Here is a 20,894-nt window from a genome sequence, read left to right on the forward strand (position 1 = left end):
GGAGCGCGCCAAATTTAAATGACAAAATTGTAATATTAAACATTCATGAACATACAAGTGTCCTACATCATTTAAAAGCTTAACTTCCTGGTAATCCTCCCGCTTTGTCAGATTTCAAAAAGGCTTTACGGCAAAAGCATACCATGCGATTATCTGAGGACAGCGCCCCGCATACAAAAGCATTAAAAACATTTTCCAAACCAGCAAAGGCGTCACAAAAGTCAGAAATAGCGATAAAATAAATCATTTACCTTTGAAGGTCTTCCTCTGATTGCAATCCCAAGGGTCCCAGCTACACAACAAATGGTTGTTTTGTTCGATAAAGTCCTTCTTTATATCCCAAAAAAGTAAGCTTAGTTGGCGTGTTTGATTCAGTAATCCACCCGTTCCACTAGTTCAACATGCATACAAAGGAATCCCAAAAGTTACCAATAAACTTCTTCCAAACAAGTCAAACAACGTTTCTAATCAATCCTCAGGTACCCTAATATGTAAATAAACGATAAAATTTAAGACGGATTGTAGTATGTTCAATTCCGGAGATAAATAACGAGGTGTGCGCCCTCATCCATGCGCGCCACAAGACAACAGTCAAAATGAGAGCCACCTTGAAAAACTACAACTACTAATTCATTTTTCAAAAAACAAGCCTGAAACCCTTTATAAAGGCTGTTGACATCTAGTGGAAACCATAGGAACTGCAATCTGGGAGCTATTTATTTGTATATCACATAGACAAGCGTTGAAATGGACAGTGACCTCAAAAAAGAATTCTGGATGGGTTTTCCTCGGGTTTTCACCTGCAATATCAGTTATGTTATACTCACAGACATTATTTTAACAGTTTAGAAACGTCAGAGTGTTTTCTATCCAATGCTACCAATTTTATGCATATCCCAGCTTCTGGGCCTGAGTAATAGGCAGTTTACTTTGGGCACGTCATTTATCCAAACTTCCAAACACTGCCCCCTAGCCCTAAGACTTCTAAAGGCTAGGCGTCCCGCTAGTGGGACAACTTCCGGTGAAAAAAAATTATGGTTATTAACCTCTACCGACCACCAAACCCGGATCCGGGATCCCCCCCAGCATAATTGCTGACTAGCATAGCCTAGCCTAAAGTTACAGGGATATCATAAAAAAAATTGTTCATGAAATCACAAGTCCAAGACACCAAATGAAAGATACAGATCTTGTGATTCAAGCCGTCATCTCTGATTTGTAAAATGTTTTACAGGGAAGACAAAATATATAAATCTATTAGCTAACCACTGTTAGCAAAAGACAACAATTTTTTTACTCCACCATTTTCTTACTGCATCAGTAGCTATCACCAATTCGGCTAAACTAAGATATTGATAGCCACTAACCAAGAAAAAACCTCATCAGATGACAGTCTGATAACATATTTATTGTATAGGATAGGTTTTGTTAGAAAAATTTGCATATTTCAGGTATAAATCATAGTTTACAATTGCACCCACCATCACAAATCGACTAGAATAAATACACAGAGCAACGTGTATTACCAATTTACTCATCATAAAACATTTCTTAAAAATACACAGCACATAGCAATGGAAAGACACAGATCTTGTGAATTCAGACAACATTTCAGATTTTCTAAGTGTTTTACGGCGAAAACACAATAAATCGTTATATTAGCATACCACATATGCAAACGTTACCCCAGCATGAATTCAAGCCAAAGAGAGCGATAACGTAATCATCGCCAAAATATATTAATTTTTTCACTAACCTTCTCAGAATTCTTCCGATGACACTCCTGTAACATCATATTACAACATACATATATTGTTTGTTCGAAAATGTGCATATTTAGCCATAAAAAACCGTGGTTATACAATGAAAATAGTAGCAAATCAAGCCTCAAAATGTCTGACGTCATCTTTCAGAGTGATCTAGTTTAATTGAAAGCTAATCATATACTTGACTAAAAAATACAGGGTTGACAGGAATCGAAAGACAAATTAGTTCTTAATGCAATCGCTGATTTACATTTTTTAAATTATCCTTACTTTTCAATACAGGTTGCGCCAAGCGAAGCTATACAAAACAAAATGGCGCCATAAGCGTTTAACATTTTTCGACAGAAACACGATTTATCATCATAAATTGTTCTTACTGTGAGCTGTTCTTCCATCAGAATCTTGGGCAAAGAATCCTTTCTTGGGTCTAATCGTCTTTTGGTCGAAAGCTGTCCTCTTGCCATGTGGAAATGCCCACTAACGTTCGGCATGAACTGGAAACGTCCCCAGCGGTTCAAAGTGTCTCAGAAATAAATGCCTCAAAATCGCACTAAACGGATATAAATTGCTATAAAACGGTTTAAATTAACTACCTTATGATGTTTTTAACACCTCTAACGAGTAAAAACATGACCGGAGAAATATTACTGGCTAAACTAAAACTTGGAAGAAGGCGAGTCCGATGTCCTTCGCGCGCAAGGCGCAGGCAGCAAAGGGAAGCTACTTCCGGTCTTTGGCCTTTTATACAGCCCCTGATTGCGCAATCGACTCCATTCAAAGCGTCATCACGCACTGACATCCAGGGGTAGACGTAAGAAGTGTCTGTTTCTCCATAGCATTTACACGGACCTTTAAACTGACTCCAGATCAGTGGCCAAAATGTTTGAAATCTGACTCCCTATCATGAAAAGTGCTGTAGATTGAGTTCTGTTTCACTCAGAGACAAAATTCCAACGGCTATAGAAACTAGAGAGTGTTTTCTATCCAATAATAATAATAATATGCATATTGTACGAGCAAGAATTGAGTAGGAAGCCGTTTAATCTGTAGTGCAAATTATGCTAATGCGAAACAGCACCCCCTATATTCGCAAGAGGTTAAACATTTAGGTACATACAAGTGTCTTACATCGGTTAAAAGCTTAAAATCTTGTTAATCTAACTGCACTGTCCGATTTACAGTAGGCTTTACAGCGAAAGCATGCCATGCGATTGTTTGAGGATGGCGCCCCACATCAAAATATTTTTCCTCCAGCACAGGTTTCATAAATTCACAAAAAACAATTAAATATTCACATACTTTTTGATTAATCTTCCTCTGATTTGTCATCCAAAGAGTCCCAGCTATAACATGTAGTGTCGTTTTGTTAGATAAGAAACGTATGTCCCAAAAAGTCTGTTTAGTTGGCGCCATCGATTTGAGTAATCCACTCGTTCAACATGCAGAGAAAGGAATCCAAAAAGCTACTGCTAAACTTTGTTAAAACAAGTCAAAATAAATTTATATTTAATCCTCAGATACCCTAAAATGTAATTAAGCTATAATATTTCATACAGAAAGAAGTATGTTCAATAGGAAAACGATATTAACAGGTGCGTGTCCTCTTCGTCGCGCCCGGATACACAAATTTCCAAGTCTGTGTCCCTGTAGTAAAACTCATATTTCTTACTCGTTTTGGAAGAAACAAGCCTGAAACCTTGAAAAAAGTATACTGACACCCAGTGGAAGCCATAGGAATTGCATACTGGGAGCTAGATTACATTTTTTCCATATGCGTTCCATTGGAAGAGCATGGGCTCTCAAAAAAAAACAAATTCCGGGTGGTTTTTCTTTGGATTTTCTCCTACCATATCTATTGTGTTATAGTCTCCTTTATTATTTTAACATTTCTAAATACTTCAGCGTGTTTTCTTTCCAATGGTACCAATTATATGCATATCCTGGCTTCAGGGCCTGAGCAACAGGCAGTTTACTTTGGGCACGTCAGTCAGGCGGAAATTGAGAAAAATAGACCCTAGCCTTTAAGAACCCCTTTTGGTTCCATGTAGAACCCTTTTGGGTTCCATATAAAACCTTTTACAAAAGGGTTCTACCTGGAACCAAAAAGGGTGTAGTTTAGAATTCCTCCTAGTCTACCGTGGCTTCTCTCTAAGACCCGAGGAGGATGATGGTGGCAGAAGTAAAGGTTGAATTTAGCATAACAGGCTGTGTGTGCTGTGTGAGCAGAGCATGGAGCAGAGCAGTGCAGGGTCTGCCTCCAAAATGACACCCTATTCCCTACATAGTGCTCTATTGGCTCCCATTCCCTACATAGTCCTCTATTGGATCCTATTCCCTACATAGTTCTCTATTGGCTACTATTCCCTACATAGTGCTCTATTGGCACCCTATTCCCTACATAGTGCTCTATTGGCTCCTATTCCCTACATAGTGCTCTATTGGCCCCTATTCCCTACATAGTGCTCTATTGGCCCCTATTCCGTACATAGTATTTGGGACACATCCATAGTAGATGTAGTCGTGGCTGAATATCTCTTTCCCTCCACGTCGATAAACTTCAGAAGCTCAGGTTAGGTGGTCTGCACTGATAAGCAAGTCCAAACCAATCAATCCACACTCCCAACCTCTGATCACAGGAGATGGATAGACATGATTAAAAGCTCTGCCAAAGGGGGATGGTCTGATCTTTACCAATCGCTCCACCTTCTCCCTCCCTCTGCCTCCACCTCCCCTCACCTCCCCCCTTTGCCTCCAGCTCCCCTCACCTCCCTCCCTCTGCCCCCACCTCCCCTCACCTCCCTCCCTCTGCCTCCACCTCCCCTCACCTCCCTCCCTCTGCCTCCAGCTCCCCTCACCTCCCCCCTTTGCCTCCAGCTCCCCTCACCTCCCTCCCTCTGCCCCCACCCCACCTCCCCTCACCTCCCTCCCTCTGCCTCCACCTCCCCTCACCTCCCTCCCTCTGCCTCCACTTCCCCTCACCCCCCCCCCTGCCTCCACCTCCACCTCCCCTCACCTCCCCCCTGCCTCCACCTCCCCTCACCTCCCTCTGCCTCCACCTCCCCTCACCTCCCCCCCCTGCCTCCCCTCACCTCCCCCCTGCCTCCACCTCCCCTCTCCTCCCTCTGCCTCCAGCTCCACTCACCCCTCCCAAGAAAAAAAAAAAAAAATCCCCAAAGACCCCCCATCCCCCAATAACCCCCCTGTCACCAAAGCCACCGTCCCTCAATGCACCAACAACCAACAGAGAAAAAGAGAAAGACAAAGGAAAACAGGAAACAACAATGCAAAAAACTAAAGACATCAAGGACAACAAAAATCATAACAGCAAGGCACAGTGAATATGTTTCAATGCATGTATGGCACTATTTACTTGTGTGTATGTGTGTGTGTGCCCGTGTATGTGCACGTCTGCATTTGAATGAGAGTGTGTGTATGTGTCCAAACCCCTGCCCGGCATCAGCCTCAGGAAAACAGGTGTTAGCTGTAACAACGCTGCCTCTCAATGTCATTCAAATATACTTTTTGTTTTGACATGTTTTTTCCTTTTCTCTTTGCCATTCTATCCCCACCCAGCATCTCCACTCCCACTTGTCTCCAATTCCACATCCCAACCCTCAGCTTCCCTCAGCCCCTCCCACCTATCTCTGCTGGCCACCCTCTTCGGACTTCTACACACCTTATATCTTTGATATACCATATGATCAACTGAACTTAATTCAAGGAGAAAGAGAGAGAGAAAGGGGGGTGGTCAGAGACAGATTGACAGGTAGAGACTGGGGAAGAGAAAAGGTTCACCGCTGTCATTACACATATTTATTCATTTATCCTCCGTACCCCCAGGGGAGGAGGACCATCTCTCTCTCCCTGTATCAGGCCTCCACCCAGGGGAGGAGGCCCATCTCTCTCCCTGTATCAGGCCTCCACCCAGGGGAGGAGGACCATCTCTCTCTCCCTGTATCAGGCCTCCACCCAGGAGAGGAGGACCATGTCTCTCTCCCTGTATCAGGCCTCCACACAGGGGAGGAGGACCATCTCTCTCCCTGTATCAGGCTTCCACCCAGGGGAGGAGGACCATCTCTCTCTCCCTGTATCAGGCCTCCACCCAGGAAAGGAGGACCATGTCTCTCTCGTCGTATCAGGCCACCCCCCAGGAAAGGAGGACCATCTCTCTCCCTGTATCAGGCCTCCACCCAGGGGAGGAGGACCATCTCTCTCTCCCTGTATCAGGCCTCCACCCAGGAGAGGAGGACCATGTCTCTCTCCCTGTATCAGGCCTCCACACAGGGGAGAAGGACCATCTCTCTCCCTGTATCAGGCCTCCACTCAGGGAAGGAGGACCATCTCTCTCCCTCATCAGGCCTCCACCCAGGAGAGGAGGACCATCTCTCTCTCCCTGTATCAGGTCTCCACCCAGGAGAGGAGGACCATCTCTCTCTCCCTGTATCAGGCCTCCACCCAGTGGAGGAGGACCATCTCTCTCCCTGTATCAGGCCTCCACCCAGGAGTATCAGGCCTTCAACCTCCACCCAGGGGAGGAGGACCATCTCTCTCTCGCCGTATCAGGCCTCCACCCAGGGGAGGAGGACCATCTCTCTCTCCCTGTATCAGGCCTCCCCCCAGGGGAGGAGGACCATCTCTCTCTCCCTGTATCAGGCCTCCACCCAGGGGAGGAGGACCATCTCTCTCTCCCTGTATCAGGCCTACACCCAGGAGAGGAGGACCATCTCTCTCTCCCTGTATCAGGCCTCCACCCAGGAAAGGAGGACCATGTCTCTCTCCATGTATCAGGCCATCAGGTCTAATCCAGGCTACAGGGGATATCTATGGTATTATCATGGGTGTTATCGATCCCCCTTAGCCCCCTGGCTGGTGTGTGTGTGTGTGTGTGTGTGTGTGTGTGTGTGTGTGTGTGTGTGTGTGTGTGTGTGTGTGTGTGTGTGTGTGTGTGTGTGTGTGTGTGTGTGTGTGTGTGTGTGTGTGTGTGTGTGTGTGCCATGCCTGAGGGGATGCTTGCGTTCCTGGCAATGAAAGACCACGAGCCAGTAATTCTCCCGTTAGCTCCTCTGTAAAATCTATCAAACTTTATTAGTCACATGCGCTGAATACATTCAACCTTACTATGAAATAGTTACTTACAAGCCCTTTTAAAAGGGTTCCCCTATGAGGACAGCCGGAAACCCCTTTAGGTTGTAGATGGCACCTCTGGATGGTGTAGCCTGGCTGACGTCTTATGTGGATACATCTGTAGTGACGTCAGTCTGTTCTAAATGATGCTCAGATTTACTGAAGGAATCATTTCATTACCTCTCATCAGATATAGTAGTTGTTCAATATTATTACATTTAAGTCATTTAGCAGACCCTCTTATCCAGAGCGACATACAGAAGCAATTAAGGTTGAGTGCATTGCACTGTTGGTTACTGGCCCAACGCTCCTAACCACTAGGCTACCAACCTCTGAGGGGCTACACTGTCCATCTTCCCCATTCCCCTCTCTCTTTCACTCTCCCTCTGTCTGTTCACAAAGTGATGTTCAGACCATCAGTGGATGCACGTGGTGTATGTGTGAGTGTATGTACACTACCATTCAAAAGTTTGGGGTCACTTAGAAATGTCCTTGTTTTTGAAAGAAAAGCACAGTGAATAACGAGGGCTTTGAGTCACCAACTCTCTCTAGTTCCCTCATTTACCCTCCTGATGACACCACCTCTGGAGAGAGTGAGTACCTGTCACGGCCCGTCTCCCTACCTGGACTGAAATCAACTCCGGCAGAGGAAACTTTTTCTGATGAGTGGCTGATAAAAGCAGAATAACCTTGAGTCATCGTGCCTTCTGCAGTTCCCTGGCCTACGCAACCACCACACTTTATAGTCTATTCAGCCGTCTAGCTTCCAATTGTACTTGCAGCACCGGCGCATGCATATAAAATTGATGCATTGAGGAAATGTAGTAAGCTGTTCTTTAATCACAGCACAATATATTCAGGCAGGGGTCCTAAAGCTGAGTTGTGTCCCTATTCAGGCTGCCTCGGTTCACTTAAGGTATTGCTCCTCCATGGAACTCTGGAAGCTCCAGCCTGGTCCCGTCTTAACAGCTTTTAGATGGAATGTACTTCTCTCTGCAAATTCCACAGTTCCGGAGTTCCGACTTCATTTAATTATAGCTCTGATCCCCTACTCTGGGGTTGATTAAATGTACTGTACCATGTTGATGTAGGATATTAACCCTTTAAGTACTTTCTCAGATACCTCATCTTACCTCTCTCTTACTGCTAGAAGAGGCACTAAGGTTTTACATTTGCTCTCTCTTTCTTTCTCCACCCTCTCTCTTTCTCTCCCACCCTCTATCTCTGCGTCTCTCCCTCTCTCTCTGTCTCTCTCTCACAGACAATGCTAAAGGACGACTCTTTGCTACTCATACCTAATGTGCTGAAGGTGTTCCTGGAGAATGGTCAGATCAAGTCCTTTACGTTTGACAGCCGCACCACTGTCAGGGTACGTATACAGTGTATGATCCAATTTGTAAACATTACCAACAGAGTGTGAATGCGATGATTGATTTGCAGGATGTGCAATGATACAAGTAAAAGGAGGGCTGTGATTGGTTACATTGCCTACTGTGCCCATTTATCTGTATTAAATGGGCCATAACTATAAAAGTAGGGGAGATCCCACACTGGAACTTTGATATGAGTATATCATGTTCAACAATACATTGTACAATACTACTCATATTACAGAGCAAGCGGTAAAGCTTCATATAACAACAAATGTTGCTTTGTAGCACCAACAGATGAAACATTATTAACATGAGAAACTGATTTGATTTTGTAAAAAGTCATCCAACGTAATGGGAATCCAACTTGTTTTTTAAATTATTCACGTTGGTTGACAACTCAACAAAATGTAAATCAGAACTAGACGTTGTACTGACGTCTGTGCCCAGTTGGTATAACCATCGTAAAAATATTTAATGACGCCACTGATGGTAAGACTCCCCGCACAGTGTTTGATGAACAGGCCTAGTCATGAGAAGCCCACTTCCTTCAATTACCAGTATTTTATCATGGCTGTGCCTGCGTCTGAACTTGCACCCTATTCCCTATATAGTGCACTACTTTTGACCCAAGCCCTATGGGTTCTGTTCAAAATGAGCGTGCTAAAAGGGAATAGGGTGGCATTTGAGGCGCATACTGTAATATTGTAATGGCATACAGCAGTCAGTCAGGAGATGGATAGTAATGACTTCTATCTACTGTCAGGCTCTGAGACGACTCTGCCATCTCTTACCAGGCTCTGCCATCTCTTACCGGGTCTGACATCTCTTACCAGGCTCTGCCATCGCTTACCAGACTCTGACATCTCTTACCAGGCTCTGCCATCTCTTACCAGACTCTGCCATCTCTTACCAGGCTCTGAAATCTCTTACCAGACTCTGACATCTCTTACCAGGCTCTGACATCTCTTACCAGACTCTGACATCTCTTACCAGACTCTGACATCTCTTACCAGACTCTGACATCTCTTACCAGGCTCTGCCATCTCTTACCGGGTCTGACATCTCTTACCAGGCTCTGCCATCGCTTACCAGACTCTGCCATCTCTTACCAGGCTCTGCCATCTCTTACCAGACTCTGCCATCTCTTACCAGGCTCTGAAATCTCTTACCAGACTCTGACATCTCTTACCAGGCTCTGACATCTCTTACCAGACTGACATCTCTTACCAGGCTCTGCCATCTCTTACCAGACTCTGACATCTCTTACCAGACTCTGACATCTCTTACCAGACTCTGACATCTCTTACCAGGCTCTGCCATCTCTTACCAGACTCTGACATCTCTTACCAGACTCTGACATCTCTTACCAGGCTCTGACATCTCTTACCAGGCTCTGACATCTCTTACCAGACTCATTAAGGCACAATATTAGATTTCAGAAATCTCTTTTCCTGCTCATTCAGGGAGTGGGATTACGAAATGGATGGATGGAGGGAGCGAGAGAGAGGGAGAGAGAGAGGGAGGGAGAGGGAGAGAGAGAGAGAAAGGGAGGGAGGAAATAAAATGAAGGGTTTTCTCTATCCACAGTTTGTTTGTGTAGCAGATTTTTGTCATTGTAATCCTTGGTTAATATTGCCAATACAGCTTATCCTTGTTTTGTTTTAGCAGACAGTCCGTTTTCATCCGCACCACTGTGATTCAAGGTGAATGTATCTCCGTCTCTGTTGCTAGGATATTCAACCACCATCTACCCTTCCATTTAGGAGATCACAGTACACAAACAACCAATTATGATAGATCGCTGGCTCCACACACACAAGCACACACTATCCGAGGACTGTATTTGTCTGAGTTGAAATATGTTATGAAATCTTCCCCTCATGAAACCACAAGGCAAGAAGCAGAGAGAAGAACACTCAGTGATAAGTCCCAAATGGTACCCTGTTACATATATAGTGCACTACTTTTGATCAGGAGAGAGAGAGAGAGAGAGAGAGAGACCATTAAGCACGTTTCCCTCCACAGTTTTTATGCAAGTAAATTATGTATATTTTTAAACACGACAGCTGTGACGGAAACAGGAAGTTTTGGGACAATTGTACAAATGCAGACAGATCATTTGTTCGTTCGACATGGTGGGATCGTTTTGTGTAAGTAAAATTGATTTTGTGAGAAATTGTGATGGAAACCGATTCATGCATAAATATTTATATAATAACCATCACATCGAAGTAAACTTGGAGTCACACGATGATGTGGTGTGTGGTCCTTCCACTACAGATGAAATAATTTATGATGAACTTCACAGGGTGATTTTGATGCTCATTTCCAATAAATATTCTGGTGTCATGATCGAGGCTTGACTGCCGTTTGACAAATAAAAATATTCTTGCTCATATCCATAATACTCTCATTATAGACTAGGCTACCAGCACTGTATCTGCGAGCTGTTGGCTAGAGCTCAGGTGCCAAAACCAGACTAGGCACATTTGCTATTTAACGCAACAGTTTTTGTGACAAAAGTATTGGTAGATTTGAAAAAGGTGATGGAAACACGTTAAACTTTGATTTGTATTCAGTACATGAAAACGTAAGCGGAAAAGTATATTGTGTGTGTGCACTACGTCATCACATACTGACTTTTATCCTACACAAGTTTTCTTTGTGGATTTTAGAATATTCGCATGAAAATCTGTCGCCATGGAAACCTAGCTAGTAGTACAGAACACTGATCCCAATGCAACACTGTGAGAGAGCAGATAGAGCTCTCGCCTGTATTTACTCTGACTGTTATGGACACATGGGATGTGTCCCAAATAACACACTCTTCCCTTTCCCTACATAGTGCACTACTTTTGATAATAAGTGCATATTATAGGGAATAGGGTGCCATTGTGGACCCATAGAAAGCCATATCTTATTTTCCTCTGGCAGGTCATCATAATGCAGATAGGGAATGACCTCTGAACCCTCAGTGGAGAAGATAACAGGATTGTTTGGACTATTTGTGCCACAAGCAGAAAAATCTACATCGCACAGATAAAAATCACAACACAGGAGGACATTAAATATTTAATAAATATTTTAAGCGATAAATGCTATCCATAAACTCCAAATAAATCTCTCTTTCTTTCTCTCTCTCTAGGATGTGATCTCGTCCCTGCAGGACCGCCTGTCCCTGCGTTACATCGAGCACTTTGCCCTGGTGCTGGAGTCAGGTGGGCTGGACCAGAACCAGAGACTACACCTGCTGCAGGAGAACCAGCCACTCTCACATGTAAGGGTGCCAACAGTTACTGTATTCCTCCTGATTACCGTGTTACAGTCATTCTAAGAGCAGTGTGAGTGTAATATAGCCTGGTTAAACCAGACTGAGTCACTACCAAGGACAAATCCCTTCACACCATGGCAGTTTGGCCATAGAAATAGAATCTATAGACTACATTAAACTCGATATGGCATGGTATCACCTTCCATTGACTAGCTGTGTTTGTCTACTATGTTGGGAAGTGTCACGCCCTGACCATAGAGAGCCCTTGTTTCTCTATGGTCTAGTAGGTCAGGGCGTGACTAGGGGTATTCTAGTTTATAATTCCTATGTTGTATTCTAGTTTATATTTTCTATGTTGGTGTTTTTGTATGATTCCCAATTAGAGGCAGTTGGTAATCGTTGTCTCTAATTGGGGATCATATTTAAGTAGCTATTTTTCCCACCTGTGTTTGTGGGATATTATTTTGTGTTTGTGCATGTGTAACAGTATAACTTTAGTCCGTCCCCTCGCGCGAACCAGGGACCCTCTGCACACATCAACAACAGTCACCCACGAAGCATCGTTACCCATCGCTTCACAAAAGCAGCGGCCCTTGCAGAGCAAGGGGAACCACTACTTCAAGGTCTCAAAGCGAGTGACGTCACCGATTGAAACGCTATTAACGCGCACCACCGCTAACTAGCTAGCCATTTCACATCGGATTCAACATGTGCACCACGTAGTCACGTTTAGTTGTTTGTTTATTGATTTATTGTTTTTTCTTTAAGTTTCACTTTGCAATAAATATGTGGAACTCAACATCTGCTGCGCCTTGGTCCTGTTCTTACGACAACCGTGACAGGAAGGAAGCTGTTATGATATAGGTGTTATTCATGCCGTCTCCCTCTCTCTCCTCAGGTGGTGCACAGGACGTATTTCCAGGGGATGAAGTGTCTCTTTCGCATCTGTTTCTTCCCTAAGGATCCAGCAGACTTGCTCAGGAGGGACCCTGCAGCCTTCGAGTACCTCTACATACAGGTAGGGATACAGCCTTCGGGTACCTCTAGGTGAGGATACAGCCTTCAGGTACCTCTAGGTGAGGATACAGCCTTCAGGTACCTCTAGGTGAGGATACAGCCTTCGGGTACCTCTAGGTGAGGATACAGCCTTCGGGTACCTCTAGGTGGGGATACAGCCTTCGGGTACCTCTACATACAGGTGGGGATACAGCCTTCGGGTACCTCTAGGTGAGGATACAGCCTTCGGGTACCTCTAGGTGAGGATACAGCCTTCGGGTAACTCTAGGTAGGGATACAGCCTTCGGGTACCTCTAGGTAGGGATACAGCCTTCGGGTACCTCTAGGTGGGGATACAGCCTTCGGGTACCTCTAGGTGAGGATACAGCCTTCGGGTACCTCTAGGTGAGGATACAGCCTTCGGGTACCTCTAGGTAGGGATACAGCCTTCGGGTACCTCTAGGTAGGGATACAGCCTTCGGGTACCTCTAGGTGGGGATACAGCCTTCGGGTACCTCTAGGTGGGGATACAGCCTTCGGGTACCTCTAGGTGGGGATACAGCCTTCGGGTACCTCTAGGTGAGGATACAGCCTTCGGGTACCTCTAGGTGAGGATACAGCCTTCGGGTACCTCTAGGTGAGGATACAGCCTTCGGGTACCTCTAGGTGAGGATACAGCCTTCAGGTACCTCTAGGTGAGGATACAGCCTTCGGGTACCTCTAGGTGGGGATACAGCCTTCGGGTACCTCTACATACAGGTGGGGATACAGCCTTCGGGTACCTCTAGGTGAGGATACAGCCTTCGGGTACCTCTAGGTGAGGATACAGCCTTCGGGTAACTCTAGGTAGGGATACAGCCTTCGGGTACCTCTAGGTAGGGATACAGCCTTCGGGTACCTCTAGGTGGGGATACAGCCTTCGGGTACCTCTAGGTGAGGATACAGCCTTCGGGTACCTCTAGGTGAGGATACAGCCTTCGGGTACCTCTAGGTAGGGATACAGCCTTCGGGTACCTCTAGGTAGGGATACAGCCTTCGGGTACCTCTAGGTGGGGATACAGCCTTCGGGTACCTCTAGGTGGGGATACAGCCTTCGGGTACCTCTAGGTGGGGATACAGCCTTCGGGTACCTCTAGGTGGGGATACAGCCTTCGGGTACCTCTAGGTGGGGATACAGCCTTCGGGTACCTCTATGTGAGGATACAGCCTTCGGGTACCTCTAGGTAGGGATACAGCCTTCGGGTACCTCTAGGTGGGGATACAGCCTTCGGGTACCTCTAGGTGGGGATACAGCCTTCGGGTACCTCTAGGTGAGGATACAGCCTTTGGGTACCTCTAGGTAGGGATACAGCCTTCGGGTACCTCTAGGTGGGGATACAGCCTTCGGGTACCTCTAGGTGAGGATACAGCCTTCGGGTACCTCTAGGTGAGGATACAGCCTTCGGGTACCTCTAGGTGGGGATACAGCCTTCGGGTACCTCTAGGTGAGGATACAGCCTTCGGGTACCTCTAGGTGAGGATACAGCCTTCAGGTACCTCTAGGTGGGGATACAGCCTTCGGGTACCTCTACATACAGGTGGGGATACAGCCTTCGGGTACCTCTAGGTGAGGATACAGCCTTCGGGTACCTCTAGGTGAGGATACAGCCTTCGGGTACCTCTACATACAGGTGGGGATACAGCCTTCGGGTACCTCTAGGTGAGGATACAGCCTTCGGGTACCTCTAAGTGGGGATACAGCCTTCATGTACCTCTAGGTGGGGATACAGCCTTCGGGTACCTTTAGATGGGGATACAGCCTTCGGGTACCTCTAGGTGGGGATACAGCCTTCGGGTACCTCTAGGTGAGGATACAGCCTTCGGGTACCTTTAGGTGGGGATACAGCCTTCGGGTACCTCTAGGTGAGGATACAGCCTTCGGGTACCTCTAGGTGAGGATACAGCCTTCGGGTACCTCTAGGTGGGGATACAGCCTTCGGGTACCTCTAGGTGAGGATACAGCCTTCGGGTACCTCTAGGTGGGGATACAGCCTTCGGGTACCTCTAGGTGGGGATACAGCCTTCGGGTACCTCTAGGTGAGGATACAGCCTTTGGGTACCTCTAGGTGGGGATACCATGGTTACAAACCTCATGATTCTGTTTGGATCGTCAAGGGGTTCTTTCTGCAGCGGAGCCCCTCAGCTGAGCCAACTGAAGGATTAGAACCGCTGGCATACATGAGTAGTTCCAGATGTGTGTCCTTCTCCATCTCATTCTAGAATGGAATTATAGTCAATTTCAAACGCTAGAGATTCTGCCATACCAAGATGGTATATAAATGTAGCAAAACCAGTTTCACGTCTCGTCCAACACAAATCAATGAAGCAATCAGTGCAACTTCAATATTCCTCTGTCTCCCCCCCTTTGCATAAGATTGTTGGATGAAGTTCCTGACAAGGAAATCCATCTATGTTATAGCTTAAAGCTGTGCCTAAAACTGTATAACCTGAATAACATTACTCCCACCACAGAGTCGCAATGACGTCATCAAAGAGCGCTTCGGCATGGACTGGAAGTCTGACGTCACACTGCGGCTGGCGGCGCTTCATATCTACATCACAGTGTCATCGGCCAGACCCAATCAGAAGATCTCGCTCAAGAATGTGGAGTAAGTGTGTGTGTGTGTGTGTGTGTGTGTCTGACGACAAAATGGATCGCTCAGCTGCATGACTCATTACTCAGACACTTCACAGAACGAAATGTGTGTCTCCGTATTCCATTATGTTTCATAAAAAATGTCTTAGCTCTAATATGCTGAAGTGTGGTATCCAGCTGAGTTCTAAAAGTATATCAAAATTATCCATAATTAATCCATCTAATATTAAAAGCAGAAACCACTCAAACCATGAGCTCAAGTCACTCTGACACCAATAAATTCCTTTTAGAATTAAAATTCCCTTGGGCCACACATTTACTTATATCCCCAACTTACCAGATAACTAGATCACTCTGACAGACAGACATTCCCAGATAACTGTACTGAACAAAAATATAAATTCAACATGTAAAGTGTTGGTCCAATGTTTCATGAACTGACATAAAATATCCCAGAAATGTTTCTCTCAAATTGTGCACAAACTTGTTGACATCCCTGTTAGTGAGCATTTCTCCATTGCCAAGATAATCCAACCCCCTGACAGGTGTGGCATATCAAGAAGCTGATTAAACAGCATGATCATTACACATGTATAAAATAAAAGGCCACTCTAAAATGTGAAGTTGTGACACACAACACAATGCCACAGATGTTTTGAAGGAGCGTACAATTAGCATGCTAACTGCAGGAATATCCACCCGAGCTGTTGCCAGATAATTTCATGTTAATTTCTCTACCATAAGCCACCTCCACATCCGGCTTCTTCACCTGCAGGATCGCCTGAGACCAGCCACCCGGACAGCTCATTAAATTGTGGGTTTCACAACCGAAGAATTTCTTCACAAACTGTCAGAAACTGTCTCAGGGAAGCTCATCTGCATGCTCGTCATCCTCACCAGGGTCTTGACCTGACTGAAGTTTGGCGCCGTAACCGAATTCAGTGGGCAAATGCCAACCTTCGATGGCCAGTGGCACGCTGGAGAAGTGTGCTCTTCACGGATGAATCCCAGTTTCAACTGTACGTGGCAAATGGCAGACAGCGTGTATGGCGACGTGTTGGCGAGCGTTTTGCTGATGTCAACGTTGTGAACAGAGTGCCCCATGGTGGCGGTGGGGTTATGGTATGGGCAGGCATAAGTTACGGAAAACAAACACAGTTGCATTTTATCAATGTCAATTTGAATGCACAGCGATACCGTGACGAGATCCTGAGGCCCATTGTGGTGCCATTCGTCCACCTCCATCATCTCATGTTTCAGCTTGATAATGCACGGCCCCATGTTACAAGAATCTGTACACAATTCCTAGAAGCTGAACACTTCCCAGTTTTTCCATGGCCTGAGCATGTTTGGGATGCTCTGGATCGACGTGTACAACAGTGCATGTTCCAGTTCCCACGAATATTCAGCAACTTCACACAGCCATTAAAGAGGAGTGGGACCACATTTCACAGCCCACAATCAACAGCCTGATCAACTATATGTGAAGGAGATGTTTCACGCTGCTTGAGGCACCAGATATTGGCTGGTTTTCTGATCCAAGCCCCTACATGTGACCAACAGATGCTTAGCTGTATTCCCAGACGTGAAAACCATAGAATAGGGCCTAATTTATTTATTTCAATTGAATGATTTACTTACGTGAGCTGTAACTTAGTAAAATCTTTGAAACTGTTGCATGTGTTTATATTTTTGTATAGTGTAGATCAATCTAACTGACAGACAGTACCAGATAACTAACTCACTCTGACAGACAGACATTATACCAGATAACTAACTCACTCTGACAGACAGACATTATACCAGAAAACTAACTCACTCTGACAGACATTATACCAGATAACTAACTCACTCTGACAGACAGACATTATACCAGATAACTAACTCACTCTGACAGACAGACATGACCAGATAACTAACTCACTCTGACAGACAGACATGACCAGATAACTAACTCACTCTGACAGACAGACATTATACCAGATAACTAACTCACTCTAACAGACAGACATTATACCAGATAACTAACTCACTCTGACAGACAGACATTATACCAGATAACTAACTCACTCTGACAGACATTATACCAGATAACTAATTCACTCTGACAGACAGACATGACCAGATAACTAACTCACTCTGACAGACAGACATTATACCAGATAACTAACTCACTCTAACAGACAGACATTATACCAGATAACTAACTCACTCTGACAGACAGACATTATACCAGATAACTAACTCACTCTGACTGACAGACATTATACCAGATAACTAACTCACTCTGACAGACAGACATTATACCAGATAACTAACTCACTCTGACAGACATTATACCAGATAACTAACTCACTCTGACAGACAGACATTATACCAGATAACTAACTCACTCTAACAGACAGACATTATACCAGATAACTAACTCACTCTGACAGACATTATACCAGATAACTAACTCACTCTAACAGACATTATAACAGATAACTAACTCACTCTGACAGACAGACATTATACCAGATAACTAACTCACTCTGACAGACAGATATTCATTCATTTTACTAATTTAGCAGATACTCTTATCCAGAGTGACATACAATCAGTCCATTCAACTAGAAAACAACCACATAGTGTGTGAGGGAATACAATGAAATGACGTTCATCGCAAGTCATCAGTCACACAGACAGAGTAGAGCCAGTGTTCTGCCTCCTGTCTGAGTCTGACTCTGAGGGGGGCCTTGTCAACCCTGTCAGTGTGACTGAAAATAGGAGCAGTAGCTCCTTGAGTCTTTGATTGTTTCCCAACTGGCACCCTATTCCCTATATAGTGCACTACCTTTGACCAGGGCCCACAAGGCTATAAAGGGAATAGGGTGCCATTTGGGACGTAGCCCTCGAGTCTTCCCTGGGGGTCTCTCCCTGAGATTTAGACATGGTCCCACAGCTGTCAGCATCTGACTGATTATACCATCTCTCTCTATCTCTCGCTCTCTATTTCTTTCTTCCTCTCTCCCTTTGCTCTCTACTCTAACCCCTCCTCTCTTTCTTTCTTTCCATTCCCAGGAAGGAGTGGGGTCTGGAACCTTTCCTCCCCCTCACTCTACTTCCCACCATCAAGGAGAAGAATGTGTGTAAGACCCTGTCACAGCTGCTCAAGACCTATCAGCATCTGCCGCCCTCCGGCAACAAGGTGATCTCTCCTCTCTGTCACACAATGACCTTCCGATCAGTAAATATTCTCTAGATACAGCATAGCTATAACACTAAGTATTTCAGATTCATTGTACCTTTCATCTTGCACTCTCAGTTAAGCAGTTTATCTTCTGACTGGCTGTGGCGTTTCAAACGTGTTTAAACAGTGTGCTGATGTCCCTTTACATGGTGAAACAGTGCCACCAACAGGACATGTACAGTTCTGTAGGCGAGAATCCACTGGTCATCATTGGGTGAATCTCAATAGCAGGAGCTAGCGACCCTGTCCGTCTTGTCATCCTTGGGTGAATCTCAACCGTATTAAGTGGCTTCTCCTCCTCGTCTCCTCTTCTTCATCACTGATCTGAAATCACAAGATAAGTGAAAGCAATACGGAGGATGCCCACTTGGCTCCTGGACTCTGTTTACGCATTTCAAGGCTGCGTTGAAACAATGACTGGTAAATGATCCAAGACCAGCTCAGTTAATCCCTACCGTTGTGACAATGAGTCGTCATAATGCTGCATCAAATGTACATGATCTTAGGGGCGTTGGCAAACGCAATGTAAGTAATTAAATGTTTGTACCCCTAATTGCACCGAATACTTCTGTTTATCCTACAGCTATTGTAAGCAGTAATCATAAGCCTATAAACCAGAGTTACACTGTTAGCACTGAGGCGGTGTGCAATAGTAGTAAGACCACTTCAGCTCCAATGTAAATAACATGAGTAAGTCTACCTCTGATAGGCTTCTCAATAAAGCATTAAAAACAATCAATCAACCCAGAAAAGTGCTAAAAATAGCCCATATTAACATATGTAGCCTGAGAAACAAGGTCCATGAAGTCAATAACTTGCTTGTAACAGATGACATTCATATTCTATCTCTGAAACTCACTTAGATAATACCTTTGATGAAACAGTGGTAGCAATACATGGTTCTAACATCTACTGAAAAGAGAGAAATGCCAACGGAGGCGGTGTTGCTGTTTATATTCAGAACCACATTCCTGTAAATATTAGAGACGATCTCATGTTAAATACTGTTGAAGTAATATGGCTACAGGTTCATTTGCCTCACCTAAAGCCCATTCTGGTGGGAAGCTGCTATAGACCACCAAGTGCTAACAGTCAGTATCTGGATAATATGTGTGAAATGCTTGATAGTGTATGTGATCTCAACAGAGAAATATATTTTCTGGGTGATTTAAATATTGACTGGCTATCATCAAGCTGCCCAATCAAGAATAAACTTCAAACTGTAATCAGTGTCTGCAAACTGGATCAGGTTGTCAGTCAACCTACCAGGGTAGTTACAAACAGCACAGGAATTATATCATCAACATGTATTAATCACATCTTTATTAATGCTGCAGATATTTGCTTTAAAGCAGTATCCAAATCCATAGGATGTAATGATCACAATATAATAGCCATATCTAGGAAAACCAAAGTTCCAAAGGCTGGGCCTAATATAGTGTATAAGAGGTCATACAATAAGTTTTGTAGTGATTCATATGTTGATGTAAAGAATATTTGCTGGTCTGTGGTGTGTAAGAGGAGCAACCAAACGCTGCACTTGACGCATTTATGAAACTACTTATTCCAGTTACTAATAAGCACGCGCCCATTAAGAAAATTACTGTAACAACTGTTAAATCCCCTTGGATTGATGAGGAATTGAAAAAGTGTGTGGTTGAGAGGGATGAGGCAAAAGGTATGGCAATTAAGTCTGGCAGATTGGCAAACATACTGCAAATTAAGAAATCATGTGACTAAACTAAATAAAAATAACACATAAAAATAAAAAATAAAAACAAAAAAATTATATAAAGAATGATAGTAAAAAGCTTGAAATTAAATTTTGGGGGAAAAAACATTGAATCATTCATCACAAAGCCCACTGATATTGCAAACTACATGATTTACTTTTTCATTGGCAAGATAAGCAAACTTAGGGATGACATGCCAGCAACAAACACTGACACTACACATCCAAGTATATCGGACCAAATTTTGAAAGACAAGAATTGTACTTTTGAATTCCGTAAAGTCAGCGTGGAAGAGGTGAAAAAAGTATTGTTGTCTATCAACAATGACAAGCCACCGGGTCTGACAATCTGGATGGAAAATGACTGAGGATAATAGCAGACGACATTGTCACTCCTATTTGCCACATCTTCAATTTAAGCCTACTAAAAAGTGTTTGCCCTCAGGCCTGGAAGGAAGCTAAAGTAATTCCGCTACCTAAGAATAGTAAAGCCCCCTTTACAGGCTCAAATAGCTGACCAATCAACCTGTTACCAACCCTTAACTTTTGGAGAAAAGTTGTGTTTGACCAGATACAATGCTATTTCACAGTAAACAAATTGACAACAGAATTTCAGCATGCTTATAGGGAAGGACACTCAACAAGCACAGCACTTACACAAATGATGATTGGCTGAGAGAAATTGATGATAAAATTATTGTGGGGGCTGTCTTGTTAGACTTAAGTGCAGCTTTGGACATTATCGATCAGTCTGCTGCTGGAAAA

The 20,894-nt window shown here is 44.4% G+C and overlaps 1 protein-coding gene across 1 annotated transcript in view; it reads left to right on the top strand.

Annotated features, from left to right (window-relative positions):
* Positions 1-20,894, top strand: part of LOC120062131 (FERM and PDZ domain-containing protein 3-like) — a 42,846-nt gene that overhangs the window by 9,438 nt on the left and 12,514 nt on the right. The window contains exons 5-9 of the mRNA XM_039011938.1: positions 8,152-8,259; positions 11,409-11,540; positions 12,433-12,552; positions 15,042-15,178; positions 18,229-18,355. Coding sequence (XP_038867866.1) covers positions 8,155-8,259; positions 11,409-11,540; positions 12,433-12,552; positions 15,042-15,178; positions 18,229-18,355 — 621 coding nt within the window. The 5' untranslated portion in view covers positions 8,152-8,154. The remainder of the gene's footprint in view (positions 1-8,151; positions 8,260-11,408; positions 11,541-12,432; positions 12,553-15,041; positions 15,179-18,228; positions 18,356-20,894) is intronic.

Source organism: Salvelinus namaycush, chromosome 17 (genome assembly GCF_016432855.1).
Source record: "Salvelinus namaycush isolate Seneca chromosome 17, SaNama_1.0, whole genome shotgun sequence".
Taxonomy (NCBI): Eukaryota; Metazoa; Chordata; class Actinopteri; order Salmoniformes; family Salmonidae; genus Salvelinus; species Salvelinus namaycush.